The sequence below is a fragment of the Pseudorca crassidens genome, chromosome 9 (assembly GCF_039906515.1).
Source record: "Pseudorca crassidens isolate mPseCra1 chromosome 9, mPseCra1.hap1, whole genome shotgun sequence".
NCBI classification, from domain to species: Eukaryota; Metazoa; Chordata; class Mammalia; order Artiodactyla; family Delphinidae; genus Pseudorca; species Pseudorca crassidens.
The window spans coordinates 30990408-31013068 of NC_090304.1; the positions used below are offsets into that span (position 1 = coordinate 30990408).

Genomic DNA, 22661 nt, shown 5'->3' on the forward strand with positions numbered 1-22661 from the left:
TTGCCATCAACTGAGATGGGAAAGACTGTGTGTGAAACAGGATTACCTAAGACCATCTGCTCCCATCAGAGGACTCACCTTTTCTCTGGTTTTCGTCATTTTTTCTTATTGCTCCAAGTAAATCACTTTATAAATCTCCTTTTTGGTTGTCCATCATATATTGTGCTTGACCAATTTATTCTGGGCTAGAAACTTCCATCACGTCTCAGTGAAGTTAGAGTTGAGAGACTCTGCTTCCTCCTTGCATGAGCAATTGTTCTCTTTAGATACCTTTCCTCTATCTTCCTTATTCATATTGTCTGTTTTCTATATGGTGATGAGACTGTATCTAGATGGGTCTGGAATTTTTTTCATCTAAGTATCTAGGTTTGTACATGAAATATATCTACTGAGTGCTGGTATTTTCATCTGTAGTGATCCTTGACTAACTAGTAGATAACTCACCACTTTTCCCCAAGTTTGCTGATCATCCCAGCTTCAGTAAACATTTTTACAACACTGATTGGAATTAGGGTCATAGTTGACCAGTCTTTTCATTGCCTTCCTTAGTATTATTTAAAGAAAACTATCTGTCAGGTAGGCAAAAATTTGGCCCAGACTTCAAACCAATGTCTGAATAACTAAAATCCTTTTCGTGGCAATAATTCACCTCTGAGTCACTCTCAAGTGTTTAATCGGATTATAACGTGATTATTCGTCAAGTAAGGGGAACTCACGCATAAGAGGTGATCATGCCACTGTTGTTTCTCTCTCCTGCCCTTACCTGAATGCTCTTTACTATGCCTCTGCTATGTTCATGGCTCTCTAAGTAGAAGGAGAAGGGAAAGGAAAGGACCTAACAGGGTTTGAGCATCCACAGTGTGGCAGGCAAAGTACTTACATTTTTCCATTTATTCTTCACATCCTGGAGCTGAGAGGCATTGCCTCTTTTACATATGGAAAAAGTGAGAGTCAGATCATTTATGACACTAGGTCAGGTTCACAGAGCAGAAAGTCTAAAGCCCCTCTGCTGACTCCAAAGCTGTTCTCCTTTCAAAACACTGTGTTGTTTCACGGGGGAAAGTGCTTTCCTAGCAGACCACATTCTTTCACTTCTTCTCCTAACAAATTCTAACAAAATTCTTTTAGAAAAATATATATGCTTCCATTGTTACATTATAGCTTTGCATTTTAGTGTTACCAGTGAAATTATGTCCATTTCCTGGGCTTGCTTTCTTTCTGGTCTCTATTTTGTAGTTTGACTTGGGGATAAATATAAATATAAATATAGGGTAGGTTGGTAAAGGGCTTCTTTGGGATGTGAGTTACACCTTGCAGGATGGAAAGGTGAAGTTTGGCCAGACAGAAAGAATAGAATAAGTGATCTGAGAAACTAGGAGTTTGGACAGAAGTAAGAATCCACATGCTTGCTGAGGGGGCACTACATTGTGGGATGATTAGAAAGTCCCAGGGAAGACTTTGGACTTTATTGTGCTGCAGTGAAACACCAGAGCCAGGGGGGAAGAAAGATGATGGTGGGCATCGGGAAGATTACCCTGCAGAGTTCTGCAAGCTGGGAGTGAACACAGAGGATTCAAGTGTGAGATAATAAAAGGCTTCAACTAAGTTGTTGGCAAGAAGGACAACCTATACAACCTTTTCCCCCTAAAACCTTTTGAATGTCAGTCTTCTCTGGGCAAACAGGCGATGTGCATGGAAGCTTGACAGCTAATGGAAAAAAGGAGAAAGAATTTTACTAGTAGGATTCTACGTTTTTTCGTTTCATATGTTTCATTGAACAGTAAACATATACTGTTCAAGAAGGCTCTCAAGGCTGTTCTCTGTAGTTATTTACAACTGCTTTCAAGAGAAACTTGTGAAGATGAAGTGAGTTAATATGTAAAGTGAGACATTGTTTTTCTCTCAACATGGCGCTACTCAAGGTGATAAGTAGGTACCATCATGCAGTTAAAGATTTAGGGTCATAGACAGGTTAAGTACATTGCTCAAGATCACAGACCTAGAAAGACCTAAGTTCAAGAGCACTTTTAATTTCAGTGCTACACTGCTCTTTTGATTAAGAGCAAAGTTACAGATTGAGAAATATATGGAATTTTGAGGAAAAGAATAAAGTTAGAGAATTCATTCAATGGAGCAGTGATTAAAAATTATTTACCTAATTTGCTCAGCTAGATATTAGGCAAATACACAGAATGGGTAAATAGCAACATCAAGATTCTTTTTAAAAATCAAATTTTTCCTACAGGGATAGAAAACTTTAAAAAGAAATTAAAATCAATTTTTTCCATGGGCATATTTGAAAGTTTGGGACTGGAATCTTAAGGAAGAAATTTAAGTAAGATGAAGATATCTACTATCCTGAAACTATAGTTGTTCTGCTGTGTTCTGTCATCTTGAAGAACAAAGTAGAACCAGAAGTGAGAATAATTGTTTATAACTTATGTGTAGGTTTGGTAAAAGTGAAGCTAGCATATAAAGCAATCCAACTTTACTTCTTGAAATTGCCACACTTTGGAATTTTCTAAATTTATCAATCCTAAATTTGCAGTCCAATTGCCAATGTTATAAAACTTATTCCTGGGCTGCAAGAAGAAGTAAGTCTTGTTTGTGAGAAATGGAAGTTCTTCACTCACTGAAAAAAGCCCACTCTACCCTGTTTGAGAAGAAAAAGGAAGGAAAAGAAATAAATTTACTTTAGTGTAACTCTAGAAAATTACTTTTCCAAGAATAAAAAAGTTAGTAAATTTTTCTTAATTTTTGATGTGGTAAGTATACTGAAAAAATATGAAAAGGGAATACAACATAATAATTCTTCCTTAAAATGGATTTGTTTTAGATTCTCAAAAATATCCTCAAACTTTTTCAAGTCTTTTAAAGATATCAGCTTTTGAAGACACCAGCTTTTCAAAATACTATTTCGCACTAACATTGGATGATGACACGATTCTTTGTTTTATGAAGTTGTTGAGTAATAAAAAATGATTTTTTAAAAAGAATATAATGTTTATTACCTAAAAATTTAAAAAAGTAATAGATATAGTACACAGGCCTTTTTTCCCCAGTATTTCTGTAATGTATCTAGTTGTAAAATAGACATCTTTAATATTCGGTTGGACAAAAATTTCGTTCGGGTTTTCCATAACATCTTACAAAAATCCGAACAAACTTTTTGGTCAACCCAATACTTATCTCTGAGTATGTGGTTATGTATTTTCTAATTGGAGGTATGGATGAAGATGAGAAAAGGCAAAAGAAAAAGGATCTGACCTAGAGTTTACAAGTGGAATCAAAAACTAAGCAGATGGCTGTGGGAACAACCCGCAGATTTGGGGCCTCTGCTGGGTACACAGCACTGCAGGGTACTTCCCAGTCTTGGAATCTTGAATCTCCCATCTTGAACTCACTGACTCACAGCCCATGGAGGGATATTAGACCCTTTACATATTACGCCCACATTTACCAAGTACAATGCAGAAACTGAGTGGGATAAATGATATGTAATTCAGAAAAGAACAAGACACGTTGGAAGACATCACTATGGCACAGAGAAAAAGTGAAGCAAAATATGCATTTGTAAACTCACAAGCATTTAAGATACCTGTATTCGTTTCATCAAAACCCCAAAGACATTTCTCTGAAAGTCAGTAGGTTCATTTCACATATGGCAGGCAAAGTAGAATAGAGACTATCTTCTTAAACTTACGAAGACTTTGAACCATTCTCCCACCTGTGCATCAGACAATGTGAGCCTGGATGACCTCAGGGAAGGAATTTTTATAAGGTCTTTCTTGGGAAGGGAATGTATTTTGGTACATAACATGGTGAATTGATTGCTCTAATGCAACTGATTTAACAGAGCTCTTCTGAAGCCATTCTGACCTGGCAGTTCTGATACAGTTGGAACGTTCTAAGGCAGCTTGAAACAAACAAACTCCCAGTCCTTTTTATAATTACCAAGTAATATGTGAAAAAAATGCCCTCACCCATCCCCGACATGCACTGCAGATTCCCACCTGTAGGGGTTTAAGAAAGGGGGAAGGATGGGGCAAAGCTTAGGGACATGGGTGAAATATTACATGGGAGTTAGGCATGTTTATTGTGTACATTACTTGTTAATTTTTTTTTAAAGATAGTGATTTTTTCTCTTTTGGAAAGTTTCTGTAAAAGTAGCCTGGGTACCAAACCAATTCTGTTCTTTGCACTATAATAGAAAGCTTCATCTTCAAGGAAACACATGCCCTCTGTAAGAAAGGGGGAGCTCTGTTTTTTGGGTTGTTTTTGTCACCATGTGCAAGGCACAGAGATCTTAGAGGGACCTTATATCTCCTTGAGATTTTTCACTCCTCTTGTGGCATATTCCTTTTGAAACAAAGGAGGGAGTCATAGCTATGTACCGAAGGGTTGTAGTCTGATAACGTACACAGGTGAAGACTTGCTCTGCTAAAGTGGAGCATATTGAAACAAGGGGAAATATCCTTTTCTGACAGTGCAATGTACTCACTCCCTGCACTGCTGAGAAAACTGAGCAGACTGCTTCCATAGAACAAAAGATTTTCTTCAAATTACCACATTTTAAATCTCAATTTGCAATGACAAATACTACTGATGTCAGAGAATAATATACAAACATTTCAGTACCAGTTCAAGGAGATAGATAGGAAAACAAGTATTCATTCTGCCTCTGCGTGTTAATAAGAAGAACAGATATTTAGGTTCATATATATATAAGATCATGCTATGTATTGATTTTTTTCCCCATTTTAGTCTTATCAATTTTATTTTGGGAATTTTGCATCATGAAGTTAGTCACAAAAAATGAGTGTATAATTATGTCAGTTTCACATGGAGGTTAAAAAACAATTACATTAAAAAATCTTCATATTTCCAATGTTTTATTAAAGTCTTCCATTTCATCCACCTATCTGGAAACACTCACATGCAAGGCTTCAACAGTCTGGTTTTAAATTGGTAGAGATTAGAGGGCCAGCAACCTCCTGTCCTCCAGGTCAATGATATGTTTCTCTTGAGTACAAATTCTACCCCCATCCTCTCTGCTACTTCCCTAGTTTAAGTTCTTAATGGCTCTTACAGGACAATTTCTAGGCCATGCTATGGTTACCTTGCTCCCAGGCACTACCCACGCCAATCCATCCAGCACAGATGACCATGCCCAAGACCTTTCTACAACACAGAACTGATCACTTCACCATCTTTAGTAAGATAAGTACAAACCAAGAACCAAAGCGGTACACTGGAGGGGGAGAGAATGCATCAAGAGAAAAAGGAAGCTAAGAAGACATTCACAACCTTGTAGGCATTTACGAAATTACATGCATTTGGTAAAAATCAGAAAGATACAACTCTGAAAATATAAAATGCATCCTAAAGAAAATAAGTAAAGCAATCTTCTTAAACTTATAAAGACCTTAAACTCATTTCTCTGGAATTTTAGGAAGAGAATCAGCCTGGGAAACTAATGGAAGGAAACATACTTGACCTCTGTGCTGGGCAAACTTCCTTGCCTAAGGGTTTAGGGCTGAGCTTCTTAGTAGGGTACTTAAGCCACTTCCTTCCTTGTTGCCTAACAATTTTAACTTCACCCATATTTTAAACTAATTGCAGTTTCCCGCACCTACCCTGCCCTTTTATGCTTCTCTGATTTTCTCCATGCCCTTTTCTCTGTTGAGAATTTCCTTTCCTTCTATCTTTGTCTGACAGATCCTTCAAAACCCAGCTCAAGTATTAGTATTTCAAGTATTTCTTCAGAGTCCTTCTACATTCTAATTAACCTTCTATGCACACTTTCATGTACTTAAAATGATGTACTATACTTATTTGTTTCCATGCCTAGTGTCCCCTCCTCGACTGGATAAATCCTCTAGGGCAGAATCCATGTCTTTTTAAAACCTGATATTTCCTTACAGCTTCCCACACGAGATAGGTGCGCGATATACATGCAGTTGAATAGAAATTTATGACGGAATGATCGTTACCCATGCCTTCTTTCCAGCTGTGGCTGTCCCATGACAAGAGTTTTTTCTGGCTGATGTTTTTTTCATTTTTGAGTTCAACATCTAGTGCCAAGCAAAGATCAAGGAAAAGTGATCTTCATCTTGACGCCAGATTTTAAAAGTGTTTCCTCACTCTAAGGAAAGAGCAGTAGAGGAAACATTGCCACTGAGGACTAAAAACAAAATTCTTTGACAAATGTAACTGAGTTTGTTTACTTGTTCTGAGTATGAATGTTTGAAAATATGCAATGGCAGGGAAATAAGGTGTCAAATTCTACAGGCAAAAAGCCATAGAAGCAATATTTCAAAAATGGTCCATTAATTTCTTCTTTCACCTACCAATTGCACAGCTTGAGAATATATTTTCAAAATCTGATCTTGTTTTAAACCATTAAAATAGTTTCCGTTGTCTAACTAGCAGCCAGTCCTCCTTATATTATTCATGATTGCAGCCTGTCAGTGTGACTAGTTTTTTCCACTGTGTAACTGAATGTAGTATCATTTCCATCCTGCTACTGCCTGATAGTACTGAGAAATGTAAGCTATAAAACTGAACCCGTCAAGAAATATTAATGGAGGGGGTGGCCATATACTTTTACAATGCTTAAAAGCATAAGCTGTAATAATAAAATGTTGGCTTTTATTCCCTGAAAATAATCAAAAGAAGAACTCGAAGGAAATTAGAGTAAAATCCAACGGGATTACAAAATTAGGGCAGAGTTAAGGAAAAATATTTTGAGTACCAGAAGAAATCTAAAATAAATAAAAAAATAATAATATACTTGTGATATTGCTATTTGACCCAGACAGTTGCCACTCAGTTTTGTAATTGAAGACTCTTTGAAGAATCTAGCAAAGCACTCACTGGGGGGAAGGCAGGAAAAACATCTTTCCCTTGATATCCATCTGGATTCCACCAGCTAGCTGGACTAGATAAAGAGGAAAATGGATTCCTGGTGGTTTAGACAGAAAGCACTAGGGCAAAACATTGTCAGGTGTCAGAATGTTGAGATTAAGAGAATGGAGGAAGCTAGCTCTTGATAAGACTGGACTATGCTCGAACAGGAAGGGGACCACGTCATACCCTATTGATAACCGTGGGACAAGGTGAAGCTGTGGGGTTCAAGTTGGCTATTTAGTAACATCTCCACACCCAGTAAACTGCTGTAAGTCTAACATTGAAAACCATGCAGTTACCACACAGGTTTGAGAATTTCAGATTCGAAAGGAGTAAGGTAAAATCTCTATCTTGGTGTATGACCCAGAAATCCCAGAAGAGGTGTGTATAAAATCCAACAAGGCTGGTCAGTTGCCCAAAGGGACAGTGGTCCAATATATCTGGTAAACAGCAGAAAAGAATGTTCAGGGAAAGTTGGCTTGTTAGTGTGTTTGTAGAAGTCAAGGTTCTAGTAAATACATATGAATCAGCATGTTTTCAGAATTTGAAAACATGAATTTGTGGGCCTTTGACCCACATCATCTTATGACACAAATCTTCAAAATACACAGAGAGTAAAGTATTAATACTTCCCACTTCTCCCCAGCACCTCTGTTTGAGCTGTATTACTGTGTATCTCCAAAAATCGTATTTAAAAAATAACTTTTTATCTATATTAAGTATTTACTTTGTCTCTCAGATCAAAAATTAAGTCTTCTTCATAGAGAACAGACTCATAGTTGCCAAAGGGGAAGTGGAGGAAGGATGGAGTGAGTTTGGGGTTAGCAGATGCAAACTATTCTATATAGGATGGATAAGCAACAAGACCCTTCTGTATAGCACAGGGAACTATATTCAATATCCTGTGATAAACCATAATGGAAAAGAATATAAAGAAGAATGTATATATATATATATATATATATATATATGTATAACTGAATCACTTTGCTGTACAGCAGAAATTAACACAACATTGTAAATCAACTATACTTCAATAAAAAAAGAAAAAAGACTGAAAGCAAATTTTAAAAAAACCAACAAAGAATAAAGTCTTCCTTTTCCATCCACCGAATCTTTTTACTGGAGATTTTCTGAACGTTTCTGTGTTCACAGATTCCCTTGGGATTCATATAAACTCTCCCCAAGCAATTTGCTGTGCACAAGCCTGACACACATACACACACACACACACACACACACACACACACATGCTCACATGCACACTCAGTGTTGTCAATGTTGTGTATATCATTTCATGAGGTTCATAGATCACATAGTTTTATCTGATGCCAGGTTAGGAATTTCTGCCTTATTGATTCTGTGTGGTTCTGGCCTTAGATAAAATTCTTAAGGGCAAGTCTGCCTCTGGTTCATCCTGCTGCTTTGCAGGGAACACTTATGGATATCTACGGTGTGCCAGTTTTTGTGTTAGATGACAAGGATAAATATTTGCTGCATTTCTTTTCTTTCTTTCTCTTTAGAATGTCTAGAACTCCTCTATGTTTCTTTCCATCTCTACCTACATGATCTGTGTTGGTAAATCATTAAACGTTCCACATAAATTACAATAATACTTTAACCAAAGCACAAGGGTTTTAATTTGCTTCTGAGCAAATTTCTTACCAGACAAGTTTTAAAGGACATTGAAGACCATAGCAAGGTTACCTGGCAAAAATAATTCTCTCTGGAGCTTTTCTCTGGCCTGCTGTGAAAAGCATCTTTTCTTCAGCCAATCAGCTTCATATTCACTGTAGTGGTCGTTTGGCCACGTGATATGAACCTTATAATACAGGAAGCAAATATCACTTAAACGTTTATTATGCTTCTATGTACTTTGGTTCTCCACTCTTGCTGTTTCTGAATGTTATTTAAGGTTATCAGGGAATCGAATGAGCTCTTGCTCTTTTTTCTTTCTGTTTTTTAACTTATATACTCACAGGCATAGAATAAGCTTTTGGAAAACAAGGAAACTGAAAGCCAAGGGGATACAGCTGAGATCTGAGGTCCTTTAAATATCACAAAGAAATAAAACCTGGCTAGATCTGAGTTCTTGTTCTATATTCTGAAAACCTGTGGTCCCTAAACTTTCTGTGATGGTTAGAGATCAATTAATATTCCTGCCAAGAGTGTCAGAAATAGTAATGATGATGATGAGGCAGATAATAATAGTAAGAATAACACCATTTTGAGTGTATACTGTACAATGAGCGCTATAAATATAACCCACTTAGTCCTCATACAACTTGAGGGAGAAGCGATAACTAATACTCACATTTTTCAGGTGAGCAAAGTAAGAGGAAATAACATGTCTAAGGTCCCACAGCTAGCAAGCACTGAACCCTGGGGGTAAAGTCCTTAATTTGAGATGGAGACAAGAGTGGGAGAGGATGACCTTGCTGGTCACACTTGCTCTTCTGATAACTATCTTAGCAAATTTGGAAGAGAGAAACACAGGGTGAGGCCACATCTAGTTTGTGGTTTTTGAGAGCTATGCTCTCAGGAATCCCATACAAAGCCTTACACATTTACTCACGAATTTGACTAAAAATATTCATCAATACAAGTTTTTGAGCGCTCACCATATGCCAGCCACATGCTAAGAGTTTTACTCATATTAGCACATTGAATCTTCACATCATCTCTAGGAACAAATTTTGTTAGTATCCCTCATTTCTAGATGAGCAAACTGAAGCCCAGGGGCATTCCTTTTATTACAGACATAGTTTGATTGTGTCTTCAAGGCTGCCACTCACTGAAGGAATAATGAGCAACACTGTACATTTTATTAAAATAATAGCAGTAGTGATAAAAATAGTATTAATAATAGCAGAAGCTTCCATTTAGTAAGCATGTGGACTTCGCACCAAGGACTATGCAATCACGGCTTTATTTATAAAATATGATCTAATAAAATATAATTCATTATGTAAATTATTGGAGACTAGTTCCTTTATTTAAGTTGAGAGAGAAGGCAGAGATAATTTAGAGATAGTTACCTTTTTCCTGTCAAACGTCAAGCCTTTGATACCGATGTTCACATCAAGAGCTTCGATGAGAAGTTTCCGTGCTTTTGCAGAATCCAGGTAACAGTCGGGACACTGACAGTTGTCCCTCAGCCACACAGCGGGGTAGACAGACTCTACACCATCCTGCCAGAGGATTCGCATCAAATGAGCCCCGTCCAGCGCTTCTGCCTTTTGGATGGCACAGTGCATGTTTCTGGTCCTTGAGGGTAAATCTTGTCAGCTACCTGCTATGACAAATCAGTGTTAAAACGACTCTCAGGAAGATCGGCTCTGAACTTGACTTCAATTCAAATGGACTCTGGCTTCTGCTATTTGCTTGAGTTTGTGGTTTCACTTATCAACGCTAGGACCTTTGTTCTGATGAGAGTATTTCATGAGCTGTAAACAGAAACACAGTGACTGAAAGTAAACAAGATAAACGTGCTGAGTCAGGATCCAGATGAAAAGAATTCCTTGTTTTTCTCACAGTAATTTTAGATCATAAGTTCAGAACCAAAGACACAGGCACTTTTATGTTTGCATAAAAGCTCTGGAAATGTTTTAAGGGAGAAAAATACTCCACAAATTGAAAGTGTAGTAATCATACCTGTGCTATTTTAACTGATGCCCAAGTACACTGGCTCCAGCCAAACTAAATATTTTCTATCGTTCAACCTCTATACTTTCAAATCTCAGCTCCTCAGCTCATTCTGCCCCCATTGCTTGGGATGACCTTTCACAAACTTTTCTTTTCATGGGCCAACCTATCTGTATCCAGATGATCTGACACATAAAGGCTTAAATAAGCAAGGAGTTTATTTTTCTTGTGTGAAAAGAAGTCCTAACATGACTGTCCAGTGATGGTAATGTGATTTCACAGAACCATGGGAAGCCCAGGCTACTGGTAGATTTTCTCCTTCTACTTCTTGCCTCATGTTTGCAAAATGACTGCTGCATCACCGATACCACATCTACATTCCAGAGAGGAAGAAGGGAAAAGGAAAAACGTCATGTGGCAGCTAAGTCTACCTCATTTTAAAACATTTCCCCATCTAGCAACTTCCAAGTATATTTCATTGACCAGAATTATATCACAATCTAACCTTAGCTACAAGGGAAGCTGGGAAACATAGCTGTTTACTAGTCACATGCTTGCTCTGCAGAAATCAATGTTTTATTAGTGAGGAAGGAGAATAAGATAGAGTTAATATGCATTCAGCAGCATTGATCACACCCTTTAAAACTTACTCATATAGACATCTTTAAGGAGGCATTTTGGAGCCTTTCAGACAACTATCAATGCCATTTGTGCCCAGTCTTCCTTATTTTTTGTTTACTTTCATAATTATCTCACTTTTTTTTTGAGGTCTGAAACTTCATGGTGATCTTTGTATCCTCTAGTGCAGCAGACACATAGAAGATATTTAATATATGTTTGAATGATAACTCTAGCTTTACATATGAGGAGGAAAAATAGAACTCTATTCTGTATTTAAGTAAGATTGTATCTACTGAAGTAAAAGCATGACTTACATAACTTGATCAAGGACAGGCAAAGTACCGCCTGTGGGCCAGAAGTTTTTGTACAGCTCATGAGGTAAGAATAGTTTTTACATTCTTATAAGGTTTGAAAAAATAAAACAAGAACATGTGACAGGGAATGTATACAGCCTGCAGAGCCAAAAAATATAATATTTGCCCTTTTACAGAAAATATTTGCCAACCTCTGAGCTAGAGAAGAGTTTACTATGTTTATTCTTTTTGTTCGTATGTGTTGTATGCTATTTAAGGGTCTGGTTATATTATCCCAAATTAACTGGAAACATCCCTGCCCAGTGAAAAATCTATGGCAATTACCCAAGTAAACAGCAGGAGAAAGAGGTTGGGGAATACCAGAATACAGATGATACCATCCTAAGTTCTCCCAAGGAGTAAGACAATTAAGGAAAAAAACCTTCTTATTTTTATCGTTAAACTTTCATGTGTATCAGTGTATATTCTAAGCTTAACTCATTGTCAATAAAGTTTTTATTAATGAGCTTGAAAATGTCTTGGTAGAAAGGATTTTTATAAATTTCACACATTGAATTTTTTTTAAACATTTTTATTGGGGTATAATTGCTTTACAATGGTGTGTTAGTTTCTGCTTTATAATAAAGCGAATCAGCTATACATATACATATATCCCCATATCTCCTCCCTCTTGCATCTCCCTCCCACCCTCCCTATCCCACCCCTCTAGGTGGTCACAAAGCACCGAGCTGATCTCCCTGTGCTATGCGGCTGCTTCCCACTAGCTATCTATTTTACATTTGGTAGTGTATATATGTCCATGCCACTCTCTCACTTCATCCTAGCTTTCCCTTCCCCCTCCCCTTGTCCTCAAGTCCATTCTCTACGTCTGTTTTTTCATTCCTGTCCTGGCCCTATGTTCTTCAGAACCATTTTTATTTTTTTTAATTCCGTATATATGTGTTAGCATATGGTATTTGTTTTTCTCTTTCTGACTTACTTCACTCTGTATGACAGACTCTAGGTCCATCCACCTCACTACAAATAACTCAATTTCATTTCTTTTTATGGCTGAGTAATATTCCATTGTATATGTGTGCCACATCTCCTTTATCCATTCATCTGTCGATGGACACTTAGGTTGCTTCCATGTCCTGGCCATTGTAAATAGTGCTGCAATGAACATTGTGGTACAGGACTCTTTTTGAATTATGGTTTTCTCAGGGTATATGCCCAGTAGTGGGATTGCTGGGTCATAACGCATTGAATTCTTAATGGATACATTGTTTGAAGGGTGCATCTCCTACCACAATAAATACTGTTCTGTACTTAACTTGGTACTGTGCCAAGTCACACTAACTGTTGAACTGATCACACCAATAGATGTATCTGCACTAACAGACACTAGTTACAATCCAACCTTCCTTTTTAGGCTTTCTCTCTCTTTTTTCTTTATTTTTCTTCTTCTGCTTAGCAAATTTGAACTGGAGAGGGAAAGTGCCTTCCCAGGTATTAGGGGAACCTGAGACTCTTCCCCCCAGCCCTCCTGAAATGGATGTTCTGAGGAGGGTATTTCGAGAGCAGTGGCCACATCAGGAGGGTGGTTGATGGAGGCTGCCTGAGGCACCTGGGAGAGGGTGGAAGAACTGGAAAGACCTGGGTGTTGCTGAAGTTAAATTGTTTGGGTATCTATGAAGGAACTTGGTGGGTTACTTCTACACTTCACAATTCCTTTCTCAACTTCATGACAAATGTGAATGGTCATCCAAACAAAAGCAGGGAGCAATGGGAAAACAGTTTCCCTCTTCAACTTTTCTTGATTTATTTAAAACTGTATTGGGGCAAATGGGCTGAAAATTTAAACAGGGAGAAACCATCAAGGATCATCAGAACTTGAAAACAGATTCTTCATGAAAATGAATAGGCTTGTACGTGTGTGTGATTTGTTGAAATCTGTTTTTCAATTTGACTTGTTAAAATTGAGCCCTGTTATGGAGATCAGCTCAGAGCTTTGTGTCCACCTAGAGGGGTGGGGTAGCGAGGCTGAGAGGGAGATGCAAGAGGGAGGGGATATGGGGATATAGGTGTAAATATAGCTGATTCACTTTGTTATACAGCAGAAACTAACACAACATTGTAAAGCAATTATACTCCAATAAAGATGTTAAAAAAAACCTGAGCCCTGTTGAAGCATAATGACCATTTAGTTATTTGATAAACTATTGTGTTTCTCTGAAGAAAAGAGAAAAAAGAAAAAGTTTGATGCTCCTAGATATGTATGTATATATATCTATATCTGTATCTCTCTCTCTTTATATCTATCTCAGTGTGACCTTTTTGCTGAATTAAAGAGGTCCTATAAAATGAAAATGTTTATTTATTTTATACTTAACTGTTCTGCTTCTTATTATTCACAAGTAGAATTTAGTTTATGAAATATCAGCTTGACTTTTGTGGGAGGAAGTAGTTTTACCTGTCCTGGAAAATAGACCTTGGATTCAGGTTAGGGGGGATTACTATCTGATGGGACAGATTTCTTTTAACTTCATCCCATCACTTGATGTGTATGTGTTGTTGTTTTTGTTGTTTTCCTTCCTAACTCACTTACCATATTTTTCCCCTTCAGAGTTATGGAAGTGTGTTTGGCACTCCTGTTTTGCACAACTAAATTGTTTCAGAGATCATCTTACTTAAGCCATGGGTGTGATTTTTGTCATCTTTAAAATTTTATAAACTCAAATTTTGTCAGCTGGTTTGGAAAATCAAGAAAGTAGCTCTGAAAGTTATCTTATGTATTGATCTTGTAAATAAAAGAAACTTAGAACTAGAAATCTCAGAGCTGGAAAGAAACAATCTTCAATATCACTGGGTTAAGTGCCCTCTATTTTTATGCAAGGAAAGTGGAAGCTCAGAGATGTTGGGTATGATTTGTCCAAGCACATACTGCTGGCTAGAGGGAGAGGTTGCCCCAAACCTGGATTTGCCAGTCCAGTACACACATAGAAAGTGAACAACTTCTGGTTCTATACAAGAGAGTGCAAAAATTCCTCAAATGCGAATTACAACTAATTTGAATCAGAGGTTTTAGTTAGGATTCTCAGGAAGTTGATGTAGAAACTACATAGTTACTATATATAAAATTAAGATTGCTGGAGATTAATAATATGCACCTGAGAAGGCTGATTCATCTGCTAGATTACTCACCCTCCAAAATAAAAGGCCGTCATTTTTGGACTGATTTTTATAATGGAAGACCAGATAGAGTGGACTCATGTTATCAAATGTCAGGATCTGTTAATATCTATTTTCTCTTCCTCTGGTAAGTCATCAGACTTGCTGTCATAGAACAGGATTCTCTGTGTTTGACCTCCTGCTTTTAGGTATTAGGATCAAAAAAATGATCAAAATGCAAGAAACATGCAAATCATATGGGTAGGTGTGCGAGGTGTATCACAAAACCATGTATTTAGCGCTTTTTATGTTCTAGCTGCTCTAATGATGCTTTCGACTGCACAAACCTTATTTAATCCTCCAGAAAACACTGTGAGATCCGTTCCATCACTTCCCTTTTACAGATGATCTTAAGCTTTAAGAGGTAAAGAAACTGATTTGAAGGCAGAGGAAATAGAAATTGTGACCACTACACAGGACTACCTCATGGAGAATCTGTGGCTGAATAATTTTCTAGGCAATAACTTCAATTTACCAAAAAGGTACTGTTCAAATAGTAGCTAACTCTCATGATTATTGGTTGTTCATTGACCTCACCATCCGACATTTCATCATTGAAAGGAGAGGACAGGAAGAAGTTTTCAGACATTACACCATAAAGGCTTAAAATATTATTATTCCTTTATACACAACCTTTAAATCATAAAACTCAGTTTCCACTTGGTAAGGTAGAAGTTGACCAAACTGCATTTGTAGTGTGTGAACTTTAATATGGTTTGAATACATACATACTCTACTCATTACATTTGCTGCCTAAGTCCTTTTAACTTTTAGAAGTTATTGCTTTTTTTTCTCTACCTTGATTTAATAAGTGGCTGAGTTACTTAATAATTCATGAATATACTCTCATGGGAATAATGAATTCTATGAAGCCATTAGTAAAACTGGACCATTCTCTTGAGTAGGTTTACCCTTCTGACTGCTCCCTTATTTAAAGTACCAGATTTTTTTTAAGGTATCACATTTTATGCAAACACTTCCTTCCTAAATTATAAAAAGGAAAATTTTAGCTTCAGTCTGGTGGCATTACTACATCCAGATTGAAACTCAAATTATCAATTCATTTGTTTACCAAGGTAAAGCAGAGTACTGGGTCTAGATTTTAAGAAGGTTTCTAAATCTTTGTAACAGAACATATATTCATTATGAGAAATTCTATGTTTTCAAATAAAATCAATTCAAAATACCTGTCCTATGTCTTCTTGAGCTATATTCAGGAAGCAAAATAATTGAAAGAGGGCACAATAGCCTTAATTGACCAATATTCTAAAAAAGCATGTTACATTCAGTTTGGGGGCTTAACAAAGGGCCAAGGTGTAATATACAGTCACTTTCTTTGGGCTGGGTGGTGGATTAGTTAGTGAACATTTCCAGTTTCCAGCCAGAACCCCCCCTCCCCCTTCACCCAGTCTACTTTTTAGACAGTATCCTCTCTGTGCCCGCTGTATGCTTCCTGGATCAGCTTAGGGACTGCAAAGTAATTTGACTACGAGACTAAGCCAAACATAATTGGGAAAAGGAAGCTGCCAAGAAGCAATCAGATCCACTGCATTCCAAAATCAAGCCTATTCCTAATGCCGGATGGACCATCCCCATCTCAGCCCACATGGCCGTGAGATGCATGTGACTGGATTTCCAATTGGATACTCCCCCCACCCCACCCCCAATCCGTAGACCCGAATCCACAAGCCCTTCAAAATAAGGGAAAGTTGAGCTCAGTTATACCTGTTCTCAGATGTGCGTTGTGTGCCAAGTCATGCAAAATTTACCAAGGAAAGAAAACATCAGCTTTGATCTTCAATGTCCTTTGGGCAGGTAGCCTCCTGATGCCCGTCACCTTCCAGATGTATCTGCCCCCAGTTTCCCTACGTCTGATGTACTGCTCTGACTTGGAAGCCTTTCTTCCTGTTCCTGGCAGCACCACTGCTGCCCTGCCCCCAGACACAGCTGAGGTTTGCAAATGAGGAAGGATGTCCCAATCTGAAGGTGTAGCAACTCCTGACGGGAGCTTGGAGATTTAAAAAAAAAAAAAAAAAAAAAGTGAAGAGCTTTTATGGCCTAGAGGAGAAGGAGTTAGAAAGAGAAAATACTTTAACTTCTACTAGTGCCTAAAACCACAAAACCCCAGGACTCACTGCAATGCATTGCAGTAGTTAGAATCTTTCCTGGTAAAAGCAGAACAGTTCTCACCTGTCTTATCTCCTGCCCCTGCGCCAGCAGCAGCAAGTGAAGGAACTCCGTTACTCCTGTTACTCCTGTCCCACCTGTTCTCGGCAATAGCTTTATTGTTGAAAAACGCACTTGGAGAAAAGACATTGAGATGCACATTTAACAGGGAGGAGCTACTAGCTCCCACCTGAGCAGAGATGAGGTGGTACCTCCGTGCCCATAGAATATTCCATATGAGTCTCTTTGGAGGGAGCTTGACTAGTTCTCAGGGGCTAGTAGGAAGGCTGGGATGGTCCCCCCTGAGCCCGAAGCCCTCCTTTCTCTGCCGCTTTGGCTGGAGTGAACAGTAGCAGCCAGAGGGCATGGGGCTTTTCTGCAGGCAGCTGGTTGCCAAGTGACTTGACTCCCAACACACAGCCCTTAGGGCAACAAAAGGGAAAGACCAGGGTGGGCAGACTGCCAGGGACCCAGAGCCTGGCTGCCGGGCCTTCAGTAGGTGCGTGCCCCGTGCAGGGGGAGGGCTGGTGGGCAAGTCTCAGGTCCTAGTTCTTAACGGGGGTCCAGATTCCATTAAAAGAAAGTGTGCAGGTGGCAACTGAAGTCCAGGAAAGTGACCTATGAGCCCTCTGCCCTCCTCTCACCAAACACCACCCTTCCCAGGAAGACACCCAAACAGCCTCAGCCCACAACTTGTTGATTCTTGCCTGAAGGACTCCACAGCTGTGAGACTCAGACAGGCAGCCACAAAAGAGTTAATGAGAGAGAGAAGGAGAGAGAGAGAAAGAGAAGGAGAGAGAGAGAAGGAGAGAGAGAAGGAGAGAGAAAGAGAGAGAGAGGGAGGGAGACAGGGAGGGAGGGAGGGAGGGAGGGAGGGAGAGAGAGAGAGAGAAAATGCAGATCCACTCTCCGTGGCCTCTTCTAAGGTCTCCTGCCCAGGATAACTCCCTCCTTCCAGAACTGCAGCATCCCCTCCATTAATGATGCCCTGTCAGCTCTTTCACAGTAAAATTTAAACTGTGTCCTTTCATCAGTGGTCTCCTCCTCCATCTTCCTTCTTCCCTCCCCCAAGTTTCCAGGTCAAAAGACTGACACGCAGGAATCCAGTGAAAATCAGGCAGGTTTTGCTTCCCACATATGGGAGGAGAAGGTGTGTGGACATGGGGGTCCTCCATCAGTGTTGCCAGCACTTTAAACCCACAGTAACTGAGATGATAGGTATGCCAGAAGCAATCAGTTAATTATATTTTAAACATTAAGATGACATAATAGTGTAGAAATACACTCCACTGACTTTTTAAAATTTAACTTAATTTAATTTACTTTTTTATACAGCAGGTTCTTATTAGTGATCCATTGTCTACACATCAGTTTATACATGTCAATCCTAATCTCCCAATTCATCACACCACCACCGCCGCCCCCTGCCGCTTTCCCCCCTTCGTGTCCATACACTCCACTGACTTTTATTTCACACTTTGTGCTTTAGTAACAATTACTGGAATAAATTAGGTAAATTCTGTTCCAGCCTTCAGAACATTGTTGAAAAACTGGGTTGCATGAACACGGTTTCTAACAGAAGAGTGAAAGAAAACAAAACGACAACAATAAACAAACCTGTTAAGGTTAAAGTTTAAACACCTGCACATAAAGAATTAATTCGCACATTGAAAGCAAACAGACAAATCCTACTCTTGACTGTGAGAAGCCTCTTTAAGATTGAAAAAAAAATAAAAAATAAGCTTTTCCCTGAGGCCTCTCTTCTATCTGTATTAACCCTTTACAGTTTTCAGCTTGCTTTCATATGTGGTCTCTCAGTGTACTATCCTGGCAGTGGCAAACAATGTTAAAATTCTGGGTTTCAGATAGAGAAAATGAGACTGTAGAGGTTCATGGACTACAGAAGGTCACAAAACGCGCAAGAGGTGACATCCGTACCAGAGCCAGAAATGTTGATATTTTGCCCATGTGTTTCTTTTAGGTTTAGGCTGAAGAAAAATTTATTTTAAAAGTTAATTCCATGTTAAGTACAGCTAATTGAACTTAAGTACAGCCAATGAGTTAGACATTAGAAACACATTGTAACTCCGTTTTTATTTTAAACAGAAATAGAATGAATGATGCCCTCATTTCAGTGAGCATGCACAAATGAAAGATGGTCTTGATTACGTGAAAGGCTTCTTTGGTGTCGTCCAAGTGGCAGAATTTGATGAGACTGAGCAAGATCTCACTTGCAGATTTGAAGGTGGGCGGTGTTTCCAGAGGAGGAAAGCCACTGGAGCCTGGAGACTCCAGTGGCAACATACCTGTATCATATGTAGCATCTGGTGATGCTAAAGAGGGTGACTTGGGCTTAAGAAAACATTGCTAACTGGCAGGACTCTTTAGTTTCAGTGAAATCTAGTGCCTATGGAAAGATTCTGCTGTTTACACCATTTCCACTTTTGAAGGAGGAAAAACTAACAGGATTTGCACATGATACTTCCTATACAGTCAATAGATAGTAGCATTCTTTCTGTTTAAATTTTAGTCATTTCATAAAGGTTGAAAACACACACACAAAAATTAATGATATTAAAAAGACTATAATTTATACATACTTCTCTATAAAGAAGAAAACCAAAATGACCCATAATCCCACTGACCTCATATTAGTATTCAGAAAAATATGGAAATACAATCAATGAAAAGCCTTCCTTCTCTTTCTTTTGAATTACTTTTCCCAAAAGTAATAGCTGTTAAAAATTTTTTTTAGTCTACACTGAAGTATTTACCATACATATGTGTAACCCAGTGGTATGCTGGTAAGCACTGAAAAACCAGCTCTCTGTGCCCACAAGTTTCTAATTTTCAGGTAAATAACAAAAATACTTTCATTATCTAGGGTGATGGGACCCATGAGCAAGGAGCAAGCCCAGCCCAGAATCTGCAAAAGGACTCATTCAGGTAGGTAGAAGGAACACTTATATTGAGTGGGAAGCTGTCCTGAGTCCTTCCTCAGACATCATAACAAATACTGTGATGAAAAGTAAATATTGGTAATCATTTTGTGAACTAAAATCAATAGCCAAGCTCTGAATTTTTAGTCAGTCTCCAAGAACTTAGTAATTTCTGAAAAAATAATCTGTCCATAAATAGTCACCATTAATCTTATGATTAATAGTCACTACTAATCTTAAAGAGGGGTGGTAATATAACCAATTTGATCTTGAAAATAATTTTTTTAAAAATATTTAAATAGTTGATATTTAAACTATTATATGTCCTCTTAGTGAAATATGAGCTCCATGAGGACTTTGAGACTTCTGTATTTAGTATCATTCTTAGAACAAACAATAGAGGACTCTATGCTGTGCCCTGTGTTTTAGGGGGCTCTACTCTGGCCCCTCTCCATCCATACCACTCCCCATAGGTGACTTCACATGGGACCAGGGGACCCACCTGGAGCCTGTACCATCCCTCCATTCTAGATGATGCTCTGTGAACCCAGACCCTGACATTTCAGACCTGCAAAGACTTGTGTCTGCTACCAGGGTCTGTAACCATTCTCTTCTCTTCTGCTAGGCCACTGAGGTTGTACAGCACCCCTGATATGAAAAACCCTAGGCCCAAGGGGTGGTCCAGGGGCAGCTCTGCATGTGTGTGTGGTGTACAGATAGATGAGCTTACATGTGGAGTGTCCACATGATCTTCCTCCCAGTGAAGGGTGAAACTTGAGATTGATGAGAAGTGGACAGAGCTGTGGCCTCAGGTTGCCGGCCGAGGGCTAGAGTCTACGGGCTGGCTCTCCCTTCCCTGTCAAAATCTGGTGCAGAACAACAGGAATCTGGGAATTATAAATTCAAACTTGGCCTCCTAGATTATTTTGAAGGTATATTTTTCAAGGTTGGGGGATAGAACATATTTTATTCAACAGTTAGGTTGTCACAAGTAGTGGTATGCTGGTAAATGTTTAACAAGAGGCTCTCTGAAAACAACAGCAGCAACAACAACAATGAACCAATTTGTAGTGTTTTCCATTTGCCATGGTGTAAATTCTCCCACCACGGCCAAATTCAAACTGCCAATGCAACATTACTGAATGTGAATTTGGGAGGAGATGCATACAGCTGGCTGTATGCAGGACCCACCCATTCTTCTTGCATGGCCCTGCAATAAATCTTTCTCTGCTCCAAACTCTGATGTTTCAGTTTGTTTGGCCTCATTGTGCATAGGTAACATTTATATTTTAAATATTTAGCTTTGTAGTATAGGAGCCTCAATTTGTACTCCCATTCTTGGAACCCTCCCCCCCCCCCACAGCCGAATGTTACTGATGCACCCTAGTGCATAGAAAAGTGCTGGAATATAGTAAACCTTAATAACTATCTCTTGGCTAAGAGGCCTTATAGGTGCATGACTTTAGGTAAGCCATTCAGCTATAAATTCATCTGTACTTTACAGAGCTCTTGACCAAATGATACAGTTCATGTGAAAACATCTAGCACAGTTCTTGGCACCTTATATACAATCAATAAATGTTGTTGAAAGAATGAATAATAGACTTTCAATAAATTTTCATATGTTTTTTATTATCATATTTGGGAAAAATTCAAGTTTTTTAGTTTAAGCTGTTCTTAGGTTTTTGTAATTTTCTGCAGTTGTCTATAGGTCAAGACAAATGCCCATTTCTTTGAGGGTTTTTCTTGGAGAATCCTTTGTGATAGACATCTCATTTTCATACAGTTCCCAAGGGAACAGTGCTCACACAATGTTACTCATTTTAGAAAGTTTGGTAAAATTCCATTTGGCTACAAGTCTGTTATTTGAGCTCAGGGGAGGAAAGGCTGTGTTTTATGCTCTAACTTTGTTCTCAGCTGTATTTTGTATCCTGGGATAGTGAAGAGAAAAAGGGCTTTGAATTAGTAGTTGAGATTTAGTCATTCCATATACTATCCTCAGTGAGGAATTCAAGATGAACATGTGAGAAATAAGGAAGATTCAGCAGAGGCATTCTCCCTCTCATTTGCTTGGCTAACTGAATAAATCTTAATGATGAGTAATCACTTCTGCTGAGAGAGTTGTTACCTGTGAAACATAGTCCATTGACTGGTTGTTGATACACTTAGTTTAAGCGTTGCTTTTTCTCAATCATTCCTAATAGCAGATATTTTACTTTTCATGAGGGTGTTTTCTTCCTCCCAAAGTATTTCAGTATTTCTCCCATGTGCTCAATGAACCATTTTTTCCCTCCTCAATATTTTTTAGCCGATAACCATGTTTTCTTTCTCTTTTTTTTAGGTGTAATTTTTCTTCCTTTCCTTTTTTTTTTTTTTTTTTTAGCCATGTTTTCTTTTCATAGTGTCACCAATAGCTTTTTGTTTTACCTCCCAATTTCTATGAAAAAAGTTGAGTGAGCTCTGTTTCTATTATCTCAAAACCCTGGGAAAGAAATCTCTTGTAAATAGCAAAAATATGTCTGGGAATCTTCCTTTACACTGTGAAAGAAACAACACAGTTCTTTCTCCAAAAGATCTCCAAAAAAGAATATCCTAGGATCAGACCACAAAAGTGTTGAAAACTCATCTGAACAGGCTGCTGAATGGAAACACAAATGGATCCATGCGCACATGAACCTAAAGGTAGCACTCAGGAAAATCATCAGTAAACGGAGAAGTACAACTGAAGTTGGGAAGAACCTTAGACATCTTCTGATCTAAAATCTTAATTTATAGATGGTGAATCTGGACTACTTCTGCAGGAAAGAAAAACCAGATAACATCAAGAGTGATATCATCTAGGTGTCCACTCTAGAGA

General features: G+C 38.4%; 1 protein-coding gene across 3 annotated transcripts in view; it reads right to left on the reverse strand.

The window, feature by feature from the left end:
• BBOX1 (gamma-butyrobetaine hydroxylase 1) overlaps positions 1-16579 on the reverse strand; it is a 77361-nt gene extending 60782 nt beyond the window's left edge. The window contains exons 1-3 of one of the 3 annotated variants that reach the window (XM_067749576.1): positions 16425-16579; positions 9948-10201; positions 8617-8731 (exon numbers count right to left, since the gene is read on the reverse strand). In XM_067749576.1, the coding sequence (XP_067605677.1) occupies positions 8617-8731; positions 9948-10166 (334 nt within the window). In that variant the 5' untranslated portion in view covers positions 10167-10201; positions 16425-16579. Of the gene's footprint in view, positions 1-8616; positions 8732-9947; positions 10333-16424 lie in introns of those variants that run through there. The other 2 variants (XM_067749575.1, XM_067749574.1) reach the window with 2 other exon arrangements.
• Positions 16580-22661: the final 6082 nt, after the last annotated feature.